Source organism: Lynx canadensis, chromosome D3 (assembly GCF_007474595.2).
Source record: "Lynx canadensis isolate LIC74 chromosome D3, mLynCan4.pri.v2, whole genome shotgun sequence".
NCBI classification, from domain to species: Eukaryota; Metazoa; Chordata; class Mammalia; order Carnivora; family Felidae; genus Lynx; species Lynx canadensis.
This window is the reverse complement of record NC_044314.2, coordinates 56,614,499-56,639,196: the sequence shown is the minus strand read 5'-3', so window position 1 is coordinate 56,639,196 and position 24,698 is coordinate 56,614,499. Positions and strand designations below refer to the sequence as shown.

The following is a 24,698-nucleotide window of genomic DNA, read 5'->3' as shown; positions in this document are numbered from 1 at the left end:
GATGGAATTACTGAGTTGTATGGTATTTCTATTTTTAATTTTTTGAAGAATTTCCATACTGTTTTCCATAGTGGCTATACCAGTTTACATTCCCACCAGCAGTGCACAAGGATTGTCTTTTCTGTGTATCCTTGCCAACACTTTATTGACTTTTTGATACTATTTTGACAGGTGTGAAATGATATCTTATTGTGGTTTTGATTTGCATTTTTCTGATGACTAGTGATGTTCAGAATCTTTTCATGTGTCTGTTGACCATCTGGATGTCTCCTTTGGGAAAATGTCTGTTCAAGACCTCTCCCTGTTTTTAATTGGATTATTTGTTTTTTTGGTGTTGAGTTGTATGTGTTCTTTACATATTTTAGATTTTAACCCTTTATTAGATATATCATTTGAAAATATCTTCTCCCATTCAGTGAGTAGCCTTTTTGTTTTGTTGATGGTTTCCTTTGCCGTGCAAGAGTTTGATGTAGTGCTATGTTTTTATTTTTCCTTTTGTTGCCCTTTCATGGGGATACAGATTCGCAAAAATATTGCTAAGGCTGATGTCGAAGAGATTACTGCCTACATTTCCTTTTAGGAATTTTATGGTTTCAGGTCTTACATTTAGGTCTCTAATCTATTTTTTTTTTAATTTTCTTTTTTTTTTGAACGTTTATTTATTTTTGGGACAGAGAGAGACAGAGCATGAATGGGGGAGGGGCAGAGAGAGAGGGAGACACAGAATCGGAAACAGGCTCCAGGCTCTGAGCCATCAGCCCAGAGCCCGATGCGGGGCTCGAACTCATGGACGGCGAGATCGTGACCTGGCTGAAGTCGGACGCTTAACCGACTGCGCCACCCAGGCGCCCCAAGTCTCTAATCTATTTTAAGTTGATTTTTGTGTATGGTGAATGAAAGTGGTCCATTTTCATTCGTTTACATGTAGCTGTCCTCCTTCCCCAGTACAATTTATTGAAGAGACTGTTTTTTCATCATTGTATTATATTCTTGCCTTCTTTGTGACACATTTATTTACTATGTAAGTTTGGGATATTCTGCTCTGTGGATCTATGCATCTATTTTTGTGTTGGTTTCATACTGTTTTGATTACTAAAGCTTTGTAATGTAGTTTGAAATCTGGGATTGTGATACTTACAGCTTTGTTCTTCTTTCTCAAAATTGCTTTAAGTATTCAGGGTCTTTTGTAGTTTTATTTAAAATTTTTAATGTTTATTTATTTTGAGAGACACAGTGTGAGGAGGGGCGTGGCAGGGAGAGAGGGAGACACAGAATCCAAAACAGGATCCGGGCTCTGAGCTGTCAGCACAGAGCCCGATGCGGGGCTCAAACTCATGAACTGTGAGATCATGACCTGAGCCTAAGTTGGATGTTCAACCTACTGAGCCACTCAGGTGCCCCAGGGTCTTTTGTAGTTTAAAATAAATTTAAGATTGTTTGTCCTAATACTGTGAAAAATACTATTGGCATTTTGATAGGGATTGAATTGAATCTGTAGATTACTTTGAATAGTATGGACATTTTAACAATCTTAATTTTTTCAGTCCACAAACATGGTATATATTTCCGCTTACTTGTTTCATCTTCTTTTTTTTTTTCATCAATGTCTTATGTTTTTCAGAGTTCAGGTCTTTCAACTCCTTGGTTAGATGTTTTACTAGGTATTTTATTATTTTTGATGCAGTTGTAAATGGGATTGTTTCTATAATTTCTTTCTGTTACTTTGCTCATAGTGTATAGAAATATTTGGGTATTAATTTTGTATCCTGTGACTTTACAGAATTCATTTATTAATTCTAACAGTTTTTTGGTGGAGTCTTTAGGGTATTCTGTACAGTTGTCCCTTGAACAATGTGGGGGTTAGGGGCACCAATCCCAGTGTAGTTGAAAATTTGCATGTAACTTTTGACCCCCCCCCCCCCCAAAAAACTTAACTGTTAGGTGCCTACTATTGACCAGAAGACTTACTGATAACATAGTCAATTAATCCATGTTTTATATATTACATATATTATATCCTGTGCTTTTATAATAAAGTAAGCCAGAGAAAAGAAAATGTTATTAAGAACATCATAAAGAAGAAAAATACATTTACAGGACTGTACTTTGTTTATTGCAAAAAATCTGCATATAAGTGAACATGTGCAGTTCAAACCCATGTTGTTTGCGGGCCAACTATATATAGTATCATGTCATCTGCAAATAATGAAAGTTTTACTTCTTCCTTATCAATTTGGGTGCCTCTTACTATTATTTTTTGTCTTATTGCTGCAGCTAGGCCTTCTAGTACTATGTTGAATAAAAGTGGTGAGAGTGGACATCCTTGTCTTTTTCCTAGTCTTAGAGAAAAATCTTTCAGCTTTTAATTATTGAGTAATCTGGTTTTGTCATATGTGGCTTTTATTATGTTGAAGTATGTTCTTTCTAAACCATATTTGTTTGGCGTTTTTTTTTATTTTTTTTTATTTTTTTTTTCAACGTTTATTTATTTTTGGGACAGAGAGAGACAGAGCATGAATGGGGGAGGGGCAGAGAGAGAGGGAGACACAGAATCGGAAACAGGCTCCAGGCTCTGAGCCATCAGCCCAGAGCCTGACGCGGGGCTCGAACTCCCGGACCGCGAGATCGTGACCTGGTTGAAGTCGGACGCTTAACCGACTGCGCCACCCAGGCGCCCCTGTTTGGCGTTTTTATCATAAATGGATGTTGAATTTTGTCAGATGCTTTTCTGCATCTTTGAGATGGTCATATAATTTTTATTCTTCATTTTGTTAATGTGGTGTGTCATGGTGATTGATTTTCAGATATTGAACCATCCTTGCATCCCTGGAATAAATCTCACTTATTTCTGGTGAATGATCCTTTTAATGTATGGTTGAATTAAGTTTGCTAATATTTTTTTGAAGAATTTTTGCATCTGTGTTTATCAGGGATATTGGCCTGTAATTTTCTTTTTTGTAGTGCCTTTGTCTGATCTTTGTATCAGGGTAATTCTGTCCTCATAGCATGAATTTGGAAGAATTCCTTCCTTTTGTATTTTTTGGGGATAATTTTGAGAGGGATAGTTATTAGCTCTACTTTCCATGTTTAGTAGACTTTACCTGTGAATCCTCAGGTCCTGGACTTTTGTTTGCTGAGAGTTTTTTACTACTGATTTAATTTTGTTACTAATCCACTACTGTAATTGTTAGTGTACTGAAGAGTGGTCATAATAAATTGGTTTGGTAAAGTTTTTTTTTTTTTTCTCTGTTCCAGATTGCTGTGCTATGCCTTGTATGACAAAAGTCCTCTCACCAAGAATATTTTTGCCTTGACACCTGTGGACGGTCAGACTGTGTGAGTACAGCCTATCTGAATAGGCAGATTGCAGTGAATCCAAATTGGTTAAATCAGCTAAGCAAACAAAACAAAAAAACAAAAACAAAACAAAACAAAGCAAAAATGATGTAATAGGTAAGACCAAAGAAAAGTATCTATTTTCTTTGTGATATAAATTCTAGATGAGGCGGAAAACTCATCTCTTTTCCCGTTAACTTATTATTATAGTAATGTCTATAAAAGCAACAGTGAAATTTTTATGTCACCTCAGTTTCAGGGTATTTATGGAAACAAATTAGAAGAAGTTTAATGAGAAAATTTTGGGGGGATCGTTTTTGTTATTCTAAAGGGGCAAAACTCCTAAATTTTTTATGTGGCACTATTTTGCAGAAAAACACTTTGCTAAGGAGTGCTAAAGTGGCAATGAAACAGCCCAACAGAAAGAGGAAGCTTAGTATGGATTCCAAAGAGCATTTGAATCAGGATGGATGCTTGGTAAGATGTCAGTTCCTGGGCCCTTCCTTCTAGTTTGTGCTCACTGTGGAAATTCAGTGTGATTGTATAGTTTGTGTAACCACAGCAGAGGTGTTTTCTCAATGGCTAGGAGCTGGTTGCTTCTGGTTGAGGTTTATATATAGAGCTATTGAATACAAATGTCATTAAGTCTGATACATTTTAAAGGGTAAACTTCATTTTGAAGGTGAAAGGAGACCTTTTCTTTTTCTTTTTTTTAATCTTAAAAACATTTTAATGCATATTCTTTGAACACATTTATATGTACATATATATTTTAAACGTAGCATAGTGCATACATGTAAATCAGCTATTGTACTACGTATATCTCACACAACAGGGGAATCAATACAATTCTACCTACTGATATTCTGTGACTGGCCAGTGTTGTCCAAGACTTTATGCTGGTATTTACAAACATGGTGCATTGCTATAATAAGATCATTACTTCTGTGAAAAATACAAGCTTTATCTTCTTGATAAATGTTTTCATACTTAAGATTTTATCAAATAACGTTTCCTTTAATGTTTTTATTTTATTTTTGAGAGAGAGAGTCAGAGCACAAGTGGGGAACGGACCAAGAGAGAGGGAGACACAGAATATGAAGCAGGCTTCAGGCTCTGAGCTGTTGGCACAGAGCCTAATGTGGGGCTTGAACTCATGGACGGAGAGATCATGACATGAGCTGAAGTTGGATGCTTAACTGACTGAGTGACCCAGATGCCCCTCAAATAAAATTTCTAAAATAATCTCCTTTTATCTTAATACCCCATCAAATATACCACACATAGTTTATGTCTTCTTAGAAAGAGGTATTTCTCCAACTGAAGATAATTATTTGATGAATAGTTTGAAAAAAAATAATCTAAAATATAAAGAAGAAAAAAATATTTCCCCCCCCTTACAAAATCAGTTATCTAATGGTCATTTAAGGAGGAGCTTAAATTTGATGTGGAGACATAGACTAAAAGGTTAAGAGTAGTTATTACTAGATGATTAGAGGTGCCTTTTATATTGTCTTTTCTATTTACTTAGTTTACCAGAAGCATGTGTTACTTTTTGAACTAGAGATAAAGCTATACCTATGTATGTACAGGGAAATTCCAGAAAGAAAATCCATCAAGTATCAGTCCTGGCATGTCTTAGGTTTTAGAGACTTCTGTTTTATAAAGATGAAGGTAATTGATCATTATCAAGTGAGGGATAGAGATGGTGAACTGGAGGGCGTTGTGTTTGTTGGGGTTTTGCAGAGAAACAGAACCAATGGGAGTAGCTGACAGTCCTGTCATACACTCTCTGTTCACAATCTTTGTCCCTACTTGATAATGATGAATTATATGTATATGTGTATGTATATGTATATGTGTATGTGTGTGTATATGTGTGTACATGTAAATAGAAAGATTTATTTAAAAGAAATTTTAAAGAAATTGATTCATACAATTGTGGGGGCTGCCAGGTCAGAAATCTATAGGGCAGGTTTGTAGACTGCAGACCCACAAAAGAATTGATGTTGCAGACTTGAATCTGGTGGCATTCTGCAGGCAAAGTTCCCTCTTCTTCGGAGAGGTCAGTCTTTTATCTTTTAAGACCTTCAACTGATTGGATGAGGCCCACCCACATTATGGAGATTAATCTGCTTTACTCAGAGTCTATTATTTGAAGGTTTTTTTTGTTTGTTTGTTTTTTATTGTTAAGTTAGCTAACATACAATGTAGTCTTGGCTTTAGGAGTAGATTCCTATGATCCATCACTTACATACAGCACCCAGTGCTCATCCCAACAAGTGCCCTATACCCATTTTCACCACCACTCCACCCCCCCCACCCTCATCAAACCTCAGTTTGTTCTCTGTATTTAAGAGTCTCTTATGGTTTGCCTCCTACTCTGTATCTTATTTTTCCTTCCCTTCCTCTATTGTCATCTTTTAAGACTCTCAAATTCCACATATGAGTGAAATCATATAATATCTGTCTTTCTCTGACTTATTTCGCTTGTCATAATACCCTTCAGTTCCATCCATGTTGCTGAAAATGGCAAGATTTCATTCTTTTCATTGCTGGGTAGTATTCCATTTTGTATGCACGTATGTATGTATGTATGTATGTATGTATGTGTGTATACATCTTCTTTATCCATCCATCATGGTGGACATTTGGGCACTTTCCATAATTTGGCTATTGTTGATAGTGCTGCTATAAGCATTGGGGTGTATGTGCCCCTTCGAATCAGCACTCCTGTATCCTTTGGACAAATTCCTAGTACTGAAATTGCTGGGTCATAGGGTCATTCTATTTTTAATTTTTTGAGGAATCTTCACACTGTTTTCTAGAGTGGCTGCATCAGTTTGCATTCCCACAAACACTGCAAGAAGTTTCCCCTTTCTCCACATCCTCACCAACATTTGTTGTTTCCCGAGTTGTTAAGGTTAGCCGCTCTGACCGGTGTGAGGTGGTGTCTCAGTGTGGTTTTGATTTGTATTTCCTTGATGATGAGCGATGTTGAACATCTTTTCATGTGTCTGTTTGTCATCTGGATGTCTTCTTTGGAAAAGTGTCGGGGCACCTGGGTGGCTCAGTCAGTTAAGCGTCTGACTTTGGCTCAGGTCATGATCTTGCAGTTTGTAAGTTCGAGCCCTGCTTCAGGCTCCATGCTGACAACTCAGAGCCTGGAGCCTGCTTCGAATTCTGTCTTCCTCTCTCTGCTCCTCCCCTACTCATGATCTGTCTCTCTCTCAAAAAGAAACATTAACAAAAAGAGAGAGAAAAACTGTCTATTCATGCCTTCTGCCCACTGGATTTTTTTTTTTTTTTCAGGTGTTGAGTTTGGTAAATTCTTTTTTTTTTTTTAATTTTTTTTAACGTTTATTTTTGAGACAGAGAGAGACAAAGCATGAACGGGGGAGGGTCAGAGAGAGGGAGACACAGAATCTGAAACAGGCTCCAGGCTCTGAGCTGTCAGCACAGAGCCCGACGTGGGGCTCGAACTCACGGACCGCAAGATCATGACCTGAGCCGAAGTCAGCCGCTTAACCGGCTGAGCCACCCAGGCACCCCTGAGTTTGGTAAATTCTTTATAGAGTTTTGATACTAACCCTTTACCTGATATGGCATTTGCAAACATCTTCTCTTATTCTGTCAGTTGCCTTTTAGTTTTGTTGATTGTTTCCTTTGCTGTGCAGAAGCTTTTTATCTTGATGAGGTCCCAATAGTTCATTTTTGCTTTTATTTTTCTTGCCTTCGGAGACATGTCAAATAAGAAGTTGATGCGGCCAAGGTCAAAGAGGTTGCTGCCTGTTTTCTCCTGTAGGATTTTGATGGTATCCTGTCTCACATTTAGGTCTTTCATCCATTTCAAATTTATTTTTGTGTAAGGTATAAGAAAGTGGTCCAGTTTCATTTTTCTGCATGTTGCTGTCCAGTTTCCCAGCACCATTTGCTAAAGAGATTGTGTTTTTTCCATTGGATACTCTTTCTTGCTTTGGCAAAGATTAGTTGGCTATATATTTGTGGGTCCATTTCTGGGTTCTCTGTTCTTTTTTTTTTTTTTTTTTAATTTTTTTTCAACGTTTTTTATTTATTTTTGGGACAGAGAGAGACAGAGCATGAACGGGGGAGGGGCAGAGAGAGAGGGAGACACAGCATCGGAAACAGGCTCCAGGCTCCGAGCCATCAGCCCAGAGCCCGACGCGGGGCTCGAACTCACGGAGCGCGAGATCGTGACCTGGCTGAAGTCGGACGCCCAACCGACTGCGCCACCCAGGCGCCCCTGGGTTCTCTGTTCTATTCCATTGGTCTGTGTGTCTGTTTTTGTGCCAGTACCATACTGTCTTGATGATTACATGTTTGTAATTCAGGATAAAGTCCAGGATTGTGATGCCTCCAACTTTGTTTTTCTTTTTCAACATTGCTTTGTCTATTTGGGGTCTTCTGTGGTTCCATACAAATTTTAGGATTGTTTCTTCTAGCTCTGTGAAGAATGCTGGTGCTATTTTGATTTGGATTGCATTGAATATGTAGATTGCTTTGAGTAGTATTGATATTTTAACAATATTTGTTCTTCTAATCCATGAGCATGGAATGTGTTTCCATTATTTTGTGTCTTCTTCAGTTTCTTTCATAAGCATTCTATAGTTTTTAGTGTACAGATCTTTTATCTCTTTGTTTGGGTTTATTCCTAGGTATTTATTTTATAGTTCTTGATGCAATTGTAGATGGAATTGATTCCTTGATATTTCTTTCTGTTGCTTCATTATTAGTGTATAGAAATGCAACTGATTTCTGTTCATTGATTTTATATCCTGCAACTTTGCTGAATTCATATATCATTTGTAGCAGTATTTTGGTGGAGTCTTTGGGTTTTCCATGTAGAGTATCATGTCATCTGTGGAAAGTGAAAGTTTGACTTTTTTGCCAATTTGGATGCCTTTTATTTCTTTTTGTTGTCTGATTGCTGAGGCTAGGGCTTCCAACACTATGTTAAACAACAGTGGTGAGAGTGGACATCCCCGTTGTGTTCCTAATCTCAGGGGAAAGCTCTCAGTTTTTCCCCATTGAGGATGATATTAGCTGTAGGCTTTTCATATATGGCTTTAATGTGTTTAAGTATATTCCTTCTTTCAGGGCTTTCTTGAGGATTTTTGTTAAGGAAGGATGCTATATTTTGTCAAATGCTTTTTCTGTGTCTATTGACAGGATCATATGGTTCTTATCCTTTCTTCTATTAATGTGATGTATCACATTGATTGATTTGCAAATATTGAACCAGCCCTGCAGCCCAGGAATGGATCTCACTTGATCACGGTGAATAATTCTTTTAATATACTGTTAAATTCGGTTTGCTAGTATCTTGTTGAGAGTTTTTGCATGCATGTTCATCAGGGATATTGGCCTGTAATTCTCCTTTGTATTGGGATCTCTGTCTGGTTTGGAAGTCAAGGTAGTGCTGGCTTCATAGAATGAGTCTGGAAGATTTCCATCAATTTCTGTTTTTTGGAACAGATTGAGAAAAATAAGTATTAACCCTGCTTTAAATGTCTGGTAGAATTCCCCTGGAAAGCCATCTGACCCAGGACTTTTGTTGGGAGATTTTTAAAAAAATTTTCTTTAACATTTGATTTTGTAAAAATATTTATTTATTTTTGAAAGAGAGAGACAGAGTGTGAGTGGGGGCAGGGCAGAGAGGGAGAGGGAGACACAGAACTCATAGAAGGCTCCATGCTCTGCACTGTCAGCACAGAGCCCTTTGTGGGGTTTGAACCCATATACTGTGAGATCATGACCTAAGCCAAAGTTGGATGCTTAACAGACTGAACCACTTAGGTGCCCCTGTTGGAAGATTTGTGATAACTGATTCAGTTTCTTCATTTGCTATGGGTCTGTTCAAAGTTTCTATTTCCTCCCTTTTGAGTTTTGGTAGTATGTGGGTGTTTCCATTATTCCAGATTGTCCAATTTGGTGGCATATGCTTTTTCATAGTATTCTCTAATAATTGTTTGTATTTATGTGGTGTTGGTTGTGATCTCTCCTCTTTCATTCATGATTTTATCTATTTGGGTCCTCTGTCTTTTCTTTTTGGGAAGTCTGGCCAGACTTGTTTTTTCTTTCAAAAGACCAGCTCTTAGATTCATTGATCTTTTATACTAGTTTTTTTTTGTATTCTATATTGTTTATTTCTGCTCTAATATTTATTATTTCTCATCATCTGCTGGCTTTGGGCTTTCTTTGCTGCTGCCTTTGTAGTTACTTTAGGTGTGAAGTTAGGTTATGTATTTGGGACCTTTCTTACTTCTTGAGATAGGCCTGAATTACAATGTATTTTCCTCTTAGGACTGCCTTTGCTGCATCCCAAAGGGTTTGGACTGTCATGTCTTCATTTTTCAGTTGCTTCCATATATTTTTAAAATTTCTTCTTTAATTTCCTAAGTTTACTCATTCATTCTTTTGTAGAATGTTCTTTAACCTCCATCTATTTGTGTGCTTTCCAAATTTTTTCCTGTGGTTAGTTCAAGTTTTGCAATATCAAAATATACATGGTATGATTTCAATCCTTTTGTATTTCTGGGGGCTCTTTTGTGACCCAGTATATGATCTATTTTGGAGAATGTTCCATGTGCACTTGGGAAGAATGTGTATTCTGCTGCTTTTGGATGAAAAGTTTTGAATATATCTGTTATGTCCATCTGGTCCAATGTGTCATTCAGAGCTGTTGTTTCCTTATTAGTTTTCTGACTAGATGATCTGTCCATTGCTTTAAGTGGAGTATTCAAGTCTCGTATAATCACAGTATTATCTATACATTTGTGTTTGGGATTAATTGATTTACATATTTGGGTTCTTCACATTGGGGGTGTAAACATTTACAATTGATGTATAGACCCCTTAATTATGATGACCTTATTCATCTCTTGTTTCAGTGTTTGTTTTAAAATCTAGTTTGTCTAATATAAGTATGGCTGCTTCAGCTCTCTTTTGACATCCAGTAGCATGATAGATCTCCATCCTTACACTTTTAATCTGCAGATGTCCTCAGGTCTGAAATGAGTCTCTTGTAGGCAACATATAGATGGATCTTATTTTTTTATCAATTCTGATACCCTGTGTTTTTTGATTGGTGCATTTAGTCTATTTACATTCAGAGTAATTATTGAAAGATATGGATTTAGTGGCATTGTGTTATCTGTAGGTTTTGTGCTTGTGGTGATGTCTCTGGTCCTTTGTAGTCTTTGCTGCTTTCCACTCACAGAATCCCCTTTAGGGTTCCCTGCATGGCTGGTCTATTTGTCATGAATTCCTTTAGTTTTGTTTGTCTGGGAAAGCCTTTATTTCTCCTGTTCTTAGTGATAGCTTTGCTGGATAAAGGATTCTTGGCTGCATATGTTTCCTGTTTCAGAACATTAAATATTTCCTGCAACTCCCTTCTGGCCTGTGGACAGATCTGCTACAACCCTTATGTCTACCCTTGTAGGTGCAGGCCTTTTTGTCCCTAACTGCTTTCAGAATTCTCTTTTTATCTTTGTATTTTTACCAGTTTCACTATCATGTTATGGTGTTGACCTGTTTTTGTTGTTTTTGAAGGGAGTTCTCTGTGCCTCTTGGACTTGGATATCTGTTTCCTTCCCAAATTAGGGAAGTTTTTAGCTATAATTTGTTCAAATAAACCTTCTGCCCCTTTCTCTCAGTCTTTCTAACTTGGAACTCCTATGATATGGCTATTATTTCATTTCATTGAATCACTTAGGTCTCTAATTCTCCCCTCGTGATCTAGTAATTTCCTTTCCTTCTTTTTCTCATCTTCATCATTTCCATAATTTTATCTTCTACTTCACCTATTTGCTCCTCTGCTTCTTCCATCCTGGTTGTCACTGCTGCTAGTTTTTTTGCATCTCATTTACAACATTTCGTAATTCTTTGTGACTATTTCTTAGGTCTTTAATCTCTACAGCAGTAGATTCTCTGCTGTCTCCTATACTTTTTTTTTCAAGCCCAGCTATTAGTCTTATGACTGTTATTCTAAATTGTTGTTCAGATATATTGTTTGGATCTGTTTTGAGCAATTCTCTGGCTGTCATTTCTTCCTGGAATTTTCATTGAGGAGAATTCCTGCATTTCATCATTTTGGTTAGGGTTCTGTCTTTTACATGTTTTAATAGCTTGTTATGTGTCCTGAACCTGTGATACCACCATATTAAAAAGGGGTCATACAGGGGCGCCTGGGTGGCGCAGTCGGTTAAGCGTCCGACTTCAGCCAGGTCACGATCTCGCGGTCCGTGAGTTCGAGCCCCGCGTCAGGCTCTGGGCTGATGGCTCAGAGCCTGGAGCCTGTTTCCGATTCTGTGTCTCCCTCTCTCTCTGCCCCTCCCCCGTTCATGCTCTGCCTCTCTCTGTCCCAAAAATAAATAAACGTTGAAAAAAAAATTAAAAAAAAAAAAAAGGGGTCATACATTGTCTAGGGCCTGACACTTCATAAAGTGTTTTTGGAGTGTTTTGCATGTACTCTGTTGTTGCATATTTGGCTGCTCTATCCCACTGCTTGTAGTGGTGGATTGTTTGGACCTTCTTCCCGGTATGCTTTGATTTGTTCTTTGAAGTAAGCCTGGAAAAAAGGAAAGGGCAGGTGACCTAACTACATACAAAGAGAAAAATTAAGGGGCAAAAAAGACCAGGCAGACAATCAAAGAAATATTGAATAAAAATACCTGATTAAACAAACAAACAACATAACAGAGAAAGAAAGAAAGAAAAAAAGGGATATAGATATAGATATAGATAGGATAAGAATTAGCCAAAAATAAAATCAGAAACTATGAGCCAGATTCCAAAGGGTTTAGAAGGGAAAAGAGAAGGAAAGCAAAGAGAGAAAAAAAAATACCAGACTAACATACAAAACTGCAGGACAGTTGTCTGTTTGTTTCTGGGACTGGTAGCTGTGCTGGTCTGGAGGAGAGGCCATCTGGTTCACTCAGTGTTTGTCCTGCTCCAGTAGATAAGCAGTAACCAGACACAGAGTGGCAGGGTTTGGTGTAAGCGGGTCCACCTCCACTGGGGGCCGCTGTCCTGTTCCCTGAAGCCCCGCCATGTGGGTGATGGGGAGAAAAATGGTGACACCCGAATCTTTCTTCCCCAGACCAGACCAGGTGTCTCAAATCACTCTGTTCAGGCAACATTCACAGAGTAGGGGTGGGCAGTTGGCTTGTCCTGCTCCATAGTGTCCTGTGCCTCCCAGACCCTGGGCTGGGATTCAAAACTACATGTGTGAAAGGATCCCTCCTCCACCTGGGCCTGGTTCTGGGGTAGTGCCACTCCTCCCTGCTGACAAAGGGCCTCTGGCTGGTGCCTGCAGGGTCTTTTGTCCTTGGGGTGGGTGGCAATAAACCCTATTTGTACAGTACTCCAGGGAGGGGACCGTTCTCTCCCAGTGTCCCGGGGCTGGCTCCCACCCCTCAGGTGCATGCACACCATATGGGGTTTGGTCTGGAGAAAGTCACACAACCCTGAAAACTCCGGTCTTCAGCTCCTAAGGCTGTTTGCAAAGTAGAAACTGATATTTTCTGTATTTCTCATTCTCCAGTCCATGGTCCATAGAGGTTTCTCTCTTGTCGTAACACAATACCACACTTCGACAGCCTCTCTTTCTCTCCCTTTTGTCCCTCCACTTAAGGGGTTCCCTCCCCTCTGTGCCTATGCTATTTTATCTCCCCCAATTCACAGACATGCACTTCTGTCCCGCCAAGCTGTCTCCATCCACCTGTGGAGATTTTTCTGTCACTCTGAAGACTGTATTCCTGAGTATTTCAAGTGTTATGACCTCAATACAGCAATATTTGAGGGACAAGGGAAATCCCAGTCCCCCTACTTCTTCACCATCTTAACTTCCTCTATTTGAATGTTTATCACATCTAAAAAATACCTCACAGTGACATCTTGACAGCCAGAGGGTTTAATAATGCATCTTGCTTCTTAATATGCATCCTGTGCTCTTTCCCTATGGCAACTGTTTGTATTCCTACAAATTTCAAGGGGAAAGAAGTGACCAGGCAACCTCCATAATGACTGTTTTGGGGATAGTGGGCTATTAGAACATTCTCATTAGTGACCCTTTCATGGGCTTTCATCATGTATTGGTTTTGGGGTCTTAATGTGGGTTGTTATGCATTTTCACACTGCAGTTGGTGAAGTGACATGGTGTCACACAATCTTTGTCAAATAGGTACAGTTTATTGAACTCTGGGAATTAAATAAGACATATCAAGTGATGATCTTGTTCATGGTTGGTTTTAAGATGTAGATAAGTGTAGGTCTGTGTCTAGTTACAGAACTGTTTCCTTTGGTCAGACTCACTGGGAGGTGGGGTGGTTAACGTGGGACCAAGGACCATTCCCCCAGAAGTCCACATTGGTTGCATTTCATAGATCAGTTCCATGAGAGTTGAGTGTGAGGGTTGCTTGGATCAGACTTAGGAAGGCCTGAACCTGTCTCAAGTTATGTGAGGATGCCATTTTTCTCAGCATTTCTGGTGTTTTGTGTCATGCCCTCTGAAGAGACAAGGTATTTGATGTGCTCTCAGTTGTTCTTGGATAGTGGTTCTTCAGCTCTGGTCTCCAGAACAACAGCATCAGCATCAACAAACCTGAGGGTTTGTTAGAAATGAAAATTCTTGGTCTTTACTCCAGACCTACTGGATCAGATACCCTGAAGTGAGGCTGAGCAGTCTATATTTTACAGGGCCTCCTGGTGATTGTGGTACACACTCATGATTGAGAACCGTTGTCCTAAGGAAATAGCTAGGCCTATCCTACCTGTACCAATAGTCCTATAGTTAATCAGTATTGGCTGCTGAATATTTCTTTTATTTTTTAGTTTAGTATTTGAGACCATCTCTCCTATCCAAACATATTTGCTACCTTTTCTCAGTATCATTTCCTTTTAAGCTGCTAAAATTATTACTGTCCCTTCTCAGAACTTCTGTTATCTTGCCCTACAACACGAATATTCAACCTTCTGTCTTTTCTGTATTGGCACAAATTCCAGTTTTCTCTTAAGGCCTATCTTGATGCCAGTGATTTTACCATTATTTCCATTCCATATGGGGATTTTCCCATTTTTGAACCCCAGAAGTGCTCAACACTTACATAGGTGCTGTTTGAGTGTGGCACCTTACATGCCTGGATTTCCAAAAATATCTGTTAAATGATGTTCCTAGTGTTTAATGGCTACCTCAGTCAAATGGACTTCTTTGATCAATAGTAGATAATGACATTTCAAAGGACTGTATTACCGATTTGAGTTTTGAAGTGTTTGGAACGTATAATTATTTTAGAGTGTTCATGGGGTACCTGGGTAGCTCAGTTGGTTGAGTGTTTGGCTCTTGATTTTGGCTCAGGTCATAATCTCATGGTTCATGGGTTCAAGTCCCATGTCAGGCTCTTATGCTAGAGGGATTCTCTGTCACCCTCTCTCTCTGCCCCTCCCCCACTCATTCTCTATCACTCTCTCTCAAAATAAATAAATAAAAACATTAAAAAAGAGAATATTCACACAGGATAATAGAAAAGACATGCATTTAGGATGAATTCCACATTATACTGACAGCTAGGGGCTCATTTCCAATTACGATGTCCAGTGTAATTAGTTAAATTTAATAGTTTAATACAGTAAGCTGATTTACATCTGTGGCTGCATTCACTATGTAGAGGAAGGGGTTCAGTTATGTTTGAGTTAAACTACTTAAATTATGTTTGGAATTTGCTTGAAATATCAATAATATTCTTTACTTTCTCTGTTACCTTTATGAGTTTACAAGTCAAATTTCCAGTTAATTAAGCAAAATAGCATTGATAGATTAAACACATTAAAGATAAAACTAATGAACAGTTGGGTACTTTCTAAACATCTGCTTTTGAGGTAGTAATTTCATATCTTCAGTGTCTTATAATTTCCAGAGGCTGATAATAATATCTGTCAATGAGTCTTCGTATACTAGTATTTATTTTATGTATTTGTAGAATTTTAAAAGCATTTATTTACATTTTTCTATGAATAGGCACATAGTTAAAAAAAATAATATAAATAGTATGAAAATAAGAAGTAAATTCTCTATCATACCCACTCACACACATGCTAACTCCCAAATCTTTTTTTAAAGGTACGATCACTGTTTACATTTTCTTGTGAATCTATATAGGAATCAAAGCAAAAAAAAAAAAAAAAAAAGAAAAAAGGAACCTACAAAACCCAAACCCTTTATACATACATACATACATACATACATACATAATACAGGCATGAATGCATACATGTACCCAAATGTGCTCATACTTTATTTCTTGTTCTGTATCTTGCTTTTTTTTGCAGTTAAACACATATGTCTTAGAGATGCAGATATTTCCATTGTTTTCAGTGGTGCTTAATATTCCATACTGTGAATGTACCATAATTTATTGAAGCAGTACTCTACTCCAAACATGTAGATGATTTTTAGTTTTTGTTGTTATAATTCTGTATTAAAACCAAAGGTTTGCATTCATATATTTTGATATACTTTTGCAGTTGATTCAAAGATCAAATCTTACTAGCAGACGTGTCATACTAAAGGCTATGTGCATGTAAAATCTTGATAAGCCTTTTATGTCATCTTCCAGAGCAGTCACCCCAGTGTATACTCTGTCTAACAGCATCTGCAAGAGTGCTTCTTTCACTTAGGTTTTATTGCATGTCTTATGCCTTTGTTTACTGAAATCCATCACGTGAATGAGCTTTGTTTACCATGCCCCATAGTGCTGCCACAGATTTGGAGAGAGGAGTTTCCCTGCCCCTGTTAGATTCCCTACATGTCATGCTTTTCCATATATATAACACAAAGACAAGTGCCCTTTTCAGTGCTATTTGTTAGTCTTTTCCACTCAACCACCATTAGAATTGACTGGCAAAGTATAGGCACATGATAATTGGGGAAACTAAGCATTTTTTTTTCAAGGAGATTTCATAGATGTTTGGTGTGCATGAAACCCCAAACCATATATAAGCTGTAAAATTTCAAATTTCCTACATAAAAATGCAAGTTTACCAAATAAAAAAGGAAATTTTATTTGAGTATATCAGAATAAAATAATTGTGTATATAAAATACTGAATAAATACTGGTTCCCATTCTTTCTTTTCTTCTGAACCTTTTAAAATCTATGAATCTATATCTGATTATTGAAGTAGGAAGTTTGAGAAATAGAAATATGAGACATTATTTGTTCTCTAAAGGATCTGAATAAATCTGAAAAATAAGTTTATTATTATTAGAGAGAAAAGAACTTATAGGGGGTAATGTGAGACAACTAACTGCTTATACACATTAGTGTTTGTAGGTACATTCAACCTTCAGGGCCAGGTAGAATCATTAGGGGCTCATGTATAGACTTTGAAGGGTGAGGAGTACCTAAGATGTCCATATTTAATGCTTTATTTAATTTATTTAACAAATAAAATTTAATGCATATTTAATGCTATTGTAACAAATGGTTCTTACGTCCAACCTGGTAAAAAAAAATCCAATTTGGTAAGATGCAATATGCGAGAGTATAACTTATTTGTGTTTTAACATCTGGGTGCTATCTAGGCAACTAACCTTGAGAGATAAGGAAGTTGAAAGGTCAGAGGAGGGATTGTCTGGGCCAAGAAAGCAGCATGAGTAAAGGTATGGGGTTGGAAGCAAATATGACATATGTGATAAATGACAAGATTATAATTACTTGTCTCATTGAGCAGATGTTGCTGTTGGCAGTTTTGCAGAATGAGTGTTGGGCTGGGGGTCAGAATATTTGGATTTCAGTTTTTGGCTCTGATGATAATTATTAGCTCTATGACCAAGGATAAGTCCTTCACCAGGCTGAGCCTCAGCTTTTTTATTTATAGAACCAGAGTCTTAGATTAAAAGATCTTAAGGGTCTTTCCATTTCAGTGAGTCTAAGATTTGGTACATAATGAAATAGCAAGATAACTAGGATGGACGTGAGTGGTTAAGCTTAGAGAGTCTTGAAGATAGAGCAGAGGAAGTTGTACTTGATATTGTATCTGCTGAACTTGATATACGTATTGGCAGGAGGGAGCTGTGGTTGGCTTTTACTTGGGCATAATGTAATGAAATTATTTTGTAATATCCTTAATTAGTGAGAAAATGTTTAGGGTAAGGTTACATTCATTTCTTAATCTTCAGTAGTACTTAATTTTTTATCATTTTGTTGCCCTACACATGACTGATATACTAGTTTGCATCAGCCAATAGAATGCATTTATATATGGGGGAACTAGGTGCTCCTGGGTGGCTCAGTCGGTTAAGCGTCTGACTCTTGATTTCTGCTCAGGTCACCATCTCACAGTTGTGAGATCGAGCCCCATGTCGGGCTCTGCACTGGGCATGGAGCCTGCTTAAGATTTTCTCTCCCTCTCCCTGTGCCCCTCTACCACCTCAAAAAATATGTATGGGGGAACCATAGAGAGGAGATATTTATAGAGCTATTTTAGATTTTTTCTCTTTGATTTTTTATAGACATCTTAGCAGATACTGTTTTAAATATGCCTGGGATTCCCCCCCCTCCCCTCCTCCCACCCTGCTCCTAGCTGGCCCTGAACAGGGCACATACCATTTGTAAGAATTATATCACAGCCTTCCTCCTCGGAGTCTAGGCCTCTAACATGGGATTTTGTTTTTATTCAGGTAGAGTGATGCTAACAGATCCAGAGATGACTGCCATTGAAAAATAGTTTTTGCTCACAATGAATATTGAATATTTGAATAAAATGAGATCATTTCCTTCTCTCTGTCTCCATCTGAATTGCAGTAAAGCAACGAAAAATAATCCTTTTCTGTTTTTTTATTTTATCTGAAAGGTTAATTTCATTTGTCTTCAATTTGTCACCCACATTGAATCAGAGAAAAAGAGAATTTGAAAAGTGGACTTGAGACAGCAAGTGAAATTCAAATGGTAGTTTGTTACTGGAGTCATCGAAGGGGATTTCAGTGTTTTCCACTGTCCATGAAACCAATAGGTGTCATCCTGTATTCTTATGGGAGAGGAATAGTGGTTGCTGGAAAATCCTCCAGTGCTCCAGGGACTGGTCTGAGGGTGAAAGAAAGGAAGGGGCAGTATCTGGAAGTTCCAGGGCAAAGACTTGAAATTGCAAACCACATATCAATAGGTGAAAATCTTTTGTTTTGCTTCCTTGATTGGAATTCATAGACAGGGAAATGTCGACACTTATTAATTAGAAAAGTCACTGTAACTTGTAGTAAAAGTATATGATGCATCCGGGTCCATCAGGAGGCAGCAGAACATGAAGCCTTTTGGTTATTATCTCACCTCATCATCCTCTCTTCCAAAATGATGGATTTTAAATTGGTGAATGGAAATGCACCATAGCAAGACTTATTTTATGTTCCTTAAACCACTCTCTTCCCTTTTTCAGAGCACTATTTTTTTCCTGAAGCTTTATTTTCAGTTTTCAAGAGTAAAGTTTGAAACCTGAGAAATCACAGTAATGGTTTTATTTTTCTCAACTCATACTGATTTCCTTAAGTGTTCTGCCTGGGAAGATAAGGAAAAGTGCTCATTTTTCCTTTCCTTTTTAAAAAAATTAACTCTCTAGTCATTAATAGCAGTGTGGATTTATTACCTTAATGAAATAATTAGTTAGCTCAGACAGAAGCACAGAATGTTAAAACTTGCAGGAGTTCCTGTTGCAGGAGAATATTTGGTCCAATCCCTTTTCTTACAGACAAGAAAAAGTAGGTGCAGATAACATATGTCATTTGTTCATGGTTACATACCTCTTTGTGGGTGGGATTGGAACTTGACCTTGGGTCACCTGACCCCAAATTCAGCATTTTTCTGATCTATTTTAAGATATTAAATCCTCTTTTATTTGCAAAATTTTCCAAAAAAAAATGAGGTCGGTGTATCTTAAGAGAAATATAAATTTATTCTTAAATACAAAATGGTGACCTTTCATATATATGTCTACATATCTATAACCTGATCCATCCAAAAAAAAAAAACATATGTACATAAGGAGCTTGGATAATTTAACTCTGAAGTGAGAGGTAATGTTATTTTTGGGAGGGATATGTTTCTTCTATCTAGGCAGAATTTCAATAGCAAATAAAGAAGTGTGAACCAAACATCCTAATCCACTAACGGAGTGACAGACAGCATATTATATATTTCTTTTTATATTTGAATGATATAGTGATTATAAAAATGCTTCAGTAGCTGTTGTGCTCACATAATCAACTCTTGAATACTATTTCTTGTTACCATTTCAGTTTTTGCAGTAAAACCTTTATGAGAAGAGACTGGTGTTGTTTCAAATTATGTAAATTTCCTGTGTATTGAGTGGGTAAAAAAGGATGAAATTGGGGTAAAGAACTGCCATAGAAAATTAGACCGATTCAGTTCATCATTTCACATGCAGTAGAACAGAGGTAGATAGGATGGCTTCTCTACTCTCACCCTCTGCCTGGAAGATGGTGGCTGTACAGCTCATTCTGTGGTCCACAGACCTTCAGAAGTGTCTTCAGCTGGGGCTTGTTGGACACTGGTAATCTCAGGCCATATCCCAGACCTATAGAGTCAAGATCTGCATTTTAACAAAATACCCAGGTGATTCATATGCATGTTAAATTTTGAGAAGCTCTAGGTTATAGTATGTTTTATCAGGATGCTACTTTATTAATTGCGTGATAACTTTGGATGTGAAATCTACCAGGTGGAAAAGTACTTGCATTCATGCCTTCATTCAGCAAATATTTGTTGAGCTAGACTAGGTGCCAAGTTACCTTTTGGGGATGAAAGATGGTTGAGACTGTGCCTTCAGTAAGTTCCTCAAAGCAGGTGAGTCCAATAAGACAAATGATAGGCCCAATAATAGAGATTTGTAGAGGGAATTTCCAGGATTCAGTAGGTTACCCAGTTTAACATGGGCGGAGAGGGGAGGAGGAAGTAAGAGCAAAGAGACCTCCTTGTGTTAACTTCTAAAGGATAAATAGGCATGTATTAGTTTTCTATTGCTGCTTAACAAATTGCCACCAACTTTGTGGCTTAAAACAGCCATTTATTATTACCTCACACTTTCCATAGGTCAGTCTTCTAGGCATGAGTTAAATGAATTTTCTGCTTGGGGTATCAAAGGGTAAAATCAAAGTGTTGGTCTGGCTGAGATCTTTTTGGAGCTCAATGGCCTCTTCCAAGCTCATATGGTTGTCAACAGAATTCTGTTCTTTGTGGTTGTAGGAATGTGGGTCCTGTTTTCTCACTGGCTCTCAAGCAAGATCCAGTCTTAGCTCCAAGAGGCCCTGCACAGTTCCTTGTCATGGGGTCCTCTCACTGCATGGCAGCCTGCTATTTCAAGGCCGGAGATCCTCCTGCTTTAGTCAGCTAGTGTGGAGTCATATATTGTAATGCAGTTGAGAAACTGACTGTCCCATCACCTTGGCATATTCTTTGGTCTAGAAGTAAGTAACAAATTTCACCCCTGTTCAGGGGAGGGGATTCTACAAGGGCATTGCTCATTAGGGTCATCTGAGAATCCGCAAGGAGAGTAGCTGGTGGAGGAGGGGGTGTGGGTGAAACAAAGTGCAGAGTGAGTTTGGGGAACTTTGGGCAGGGGATAAGAAGAGGTTCAGAGTGTAATGATGAATTCCCTTTGGTAATTACTGAGTTTCAAGAGCTTGTAAGGCATCCAGATGAAGCTGTGTAGTGGGACTTTGGATCTGCAGGTTTGAAACATGGTGGAGGGAGATGTGGATCCATTGGTCATCTTGTCTGTGAGACTGAGAGTGGGTTGGCAGGTGTCAGAGCGAACAGAACAGGGGGTGGGCAGGACAGAAAGTCCGGAGAGCAGTGGGGATGCTTGCACATGAGAGGCATGAAGGCAGGAAGGCAGAGGTGAGGCCAGAGTGGTGCATGGAGAACAGGCAGCTGCAAGGTTGTCTCAGTGGGGGTGAGAATGTATGTCATAAGGAGCTGGGGGGACAGAAGAGTAAATGTGAGGCTTCATTCTTTCCTCAGTCAGCCATTCAGTAGTAAATGCCTATCAGATGATGGGTTGTCAGTGAACAAACACTGGGTGTTGTGTTTCATTTGCTCCTTAAAACCCAGTGCATTTCCTGCCATATAAGAATAGCTCAATAAATTTGTTAAATAGGTAATTAATTCAGTTAGTGGTTTAAGATTGTTCTCTACTCTCTCTCAGAATTCTTCTTTCATCAGAGATTCTGTTCATTTGAGATATGTTTCTTCAGTCAGTAAACACAAATAGGAAGGCTAACTTAATTTTTATCAAGTCTGGATCCATTTCAAGTCTGCAGCTTGAAATCTGGCAGAATAACTGTGACGGCTACCATGGAGAGTCTGCCATGTGTTACAGGCTGCAGTCAGGTTTTACCTGTGGATCTCTATTCCTTGGAGCAATTCAGTAAAGAAGTTAAGATGATCTCCAGATCACAGATTAGAAAACCGAGGCTCACAGAAATTAGGTCACTTGGTCAGCGTCATAACACTGGTAAGGTGGATTGGGGATGAACCCTCAGATGCCTGACTCTAAAACTTGACCAGAAGGGAACTCGCTTATTGTGGGTAAACGCTAAACAGTCTAGGAATCATATTAAAACACAAGGCTGTCATAATTAAAACAGTGTGGTACTGCTAACTGAAAAGACAGATAAACAAAGAAACAGAAGAGACATGCCAGAAGTAGGAGCAAATGCACATGGGAGTTCAGTATATTGTCCATACATGTTGGGAGAGGTGAAGGGCCACTTGGGCGAAAATACTGGATGTTTACTTCACACTATATCCTGGCTCAGATTCAGATTTATCAAAGATTCGGATGTGAAAAAATAAACCGTAAATGTAATAGACATAAGCAAAGTAGAAGGTTTTTATAATTTGGGAGTGGAGAAGGATTTTCTAATGATTATTCAAATTGAGAAGCCACGAAAGAAAAGTTTGTAATTTCATTTCTTAAACAACAAAAATCCCTACATATTAAAAAATACCGTAAGAAAAATGAAAAAGACAAATGACAAACTGGGGAAAAAGAATAATGCATCTCATAATGTAGACAAAGGACTAATCTTCCTCATTTATCAAGACCCAAAGATGAGCAATCATTCCAACAGAAAACGGACTAAGGATGTAAAAAGATATTTCACAGAGAAGGAAATACAAGTGGCTTTAAATATACAAAGTGATCTTCAGTTTCTTCATAATGTAACAAACGCACATTTAACTGTAGTGAGATGTTTGTCACTCGCTGTCTTGGCAAAAATCCAAAAATTTGATAACACACCCTGGTGACAAGGCTGTGGGAAAGCAGGCACTGATCCAAGGCCTGTGAGACTGTTGAGTGGGAAAGCTCGTGTGGGGATTGGCAGCAGGAAAGCACGAGTCTCTTGACTGGCAGTTTCACTCCTGAGAAGTCATTCCATAGATACCCTTGCACATATGCAAAATGACATACGTGCTGGTTTTTCACTGTAGCATTATATGACTGGGGGAAAAAAAGATTGGAAATAGCCCAAATATCCATAAATATGGAACCAGTTAAGTAAATCATGAAATATCCATTCAGTGTAATGCTGTGCGGCTGTGAAGAACAAACGAGAATGCTCTTCATAATCTGATAAAGATCTCTGAGGTATTTTGTTAAATGAAAAGAGAGGGAAAAAACTGTATTATGATGTGCGACCTTTGTGCATAAAAGCAAGACAATAAGAACATATATTCATGTTTCTTTGTGTTTTTATAAAGAAAACTTTACAAAGACATATTAGATTCTAATAACTGTGATTTCCAGGTGGAGGTGTTATGAGTTGGCCAGAGTGGGGAGGATGGGTGGGAAAGTTTTCACTCTATTTGTTTCTCTGTATATTTTTACCTTAAGCCATATGAACTTAAAAAACAAATTATATGTATAGAAAGATACCAAGCTTTCACAATCAATTGTATCTGGCTGTATCAGCAAGGGCAGCCTGGTGTGCTTACCCATCAATAAAGAAACATTAATCACATATCTCAATACATGTGGGTTATTCGTTTATTTGAGAATTGTATGATTTACTATTACTCAAATTGTATTTTGCACCTCAAAGCCATAAACCAAAAAAGAAACTAAGAAAGTGTCATAGAAAAATGAAATCAACGCTATTTATTTTAACAGTTACAAACAAGTTTGCTCTCATTAAAATATTAGCAAGCATGATTCTTTTTTGAAAGCTTGGTTCAAAGCTTTGTGTTGGCATTGTCTGAAGTCTGTTTTTTTAGGTTCGGTTGTAATGGTTGTCATAGCCGGGGTCACTGGGTGTCCTGGTTTGTCTAGAACTTAGGGCTTCCCCACATGCAGGCTTCAGTGCTGTGGCTATGTCAGTCCTGGGAAAACTGGGGTGGTCAGTCACCCTTGTCATAGCTTAAAAAGACATGTCCCAAGAGTAAACAGGCCTAATCTGAAGAAATGATTGTTAGCCAAACCTGCTAATCATGACACTCATTTCTCAGCACCCCTGTCAGTTATGTGAAGGTTTTTGTGTATTTCAGCTGCTGACTTTTCATCTTCCCTGATGACAGTTTTTCTTGGGAACTAATCAGAGGTATTGCATATTTATATTTCCAAAAGTGAGTTCAGAGCCCACTGAAACCCTTCATTTGGAGGATTTTAAAATTGGGAAACTCTGCGCCTCAATTTTTAAGTGTATAATTATGAGTTTGAATGGGGGGCATTCAATGTTTATGACTACAAAATTGTGTAAATGAAACACATTTCTGAGTACCCACTAACAAACGCTCTTTGTTACTGTGAGTATCTTTCAAAAAGAAGTTATTCCCTTAGTCTTTGTTAGGTGGTCAGCCTTTCTTCAAGAGTTGCTGTGAGAATGTCTGATGAATTGCTTGCTCGGTGGAGAGAAGCTCTGCCATGGTCTTTTTGGGCGCTTGTATTGTTTGTCATATGCAGTCTGGGGTTTTTTCAAAGGAATCTTTGAAGTCATTTGTCTCTTCTCTGGAGGTCAGTTTGGCTAAAATTAGATAACGTTACCTTGACTGAGCCTTAATAAACTGTCACAGATGCCGGTAGGCTGAAGGAGGCTTGGCTGTGGTGTGGGACTTGACTCTTCCATCAGCCTGCCTCTGGCACAGTGTCACACACAGGCGGTAGGGAGGCGTCCTTATCAGCTTCCGTATTAACTGTTTTTGAACCTTACTCTCTCTCATACTTTAGCCAGAAAAGAATTAAGACAGTAATAGAGGATTCCTGCCATGTCCAGATGGATCATGGTGTGCCCTCTGAGGTCGCACACCCAGCTGAGGGCATTGGCTACTCATGGAT

General features: G+C 38.3%; 1 protein-coding gene across 1 annotated transcript in view; it reads left to right on the top strand.

Moving 5' to 3' along the window:
* Window positions 1–3,715: 3,715 nt before the first annotated feature.
* LOC115498668 (lethal(3)malignant brain tumor-like protein 4) overlaps window positions 3,716–24,698 on the top strand; it is a 284,214-nt gene continuing 263,231 nt past the window's right edge. The window contains exon 1 of the mRNA XM_032595338.1: window positions 3,716–3,813. Within this exon, the coding sequence (XP_032451229.1) occupies window positions 3,742–3,813 (72 nt within the window). The 5' untranslated portion in view covers window positions 3,716–3,741. The remainder of the gene's footprint in view (window positions 3,814–24,698) is intronic.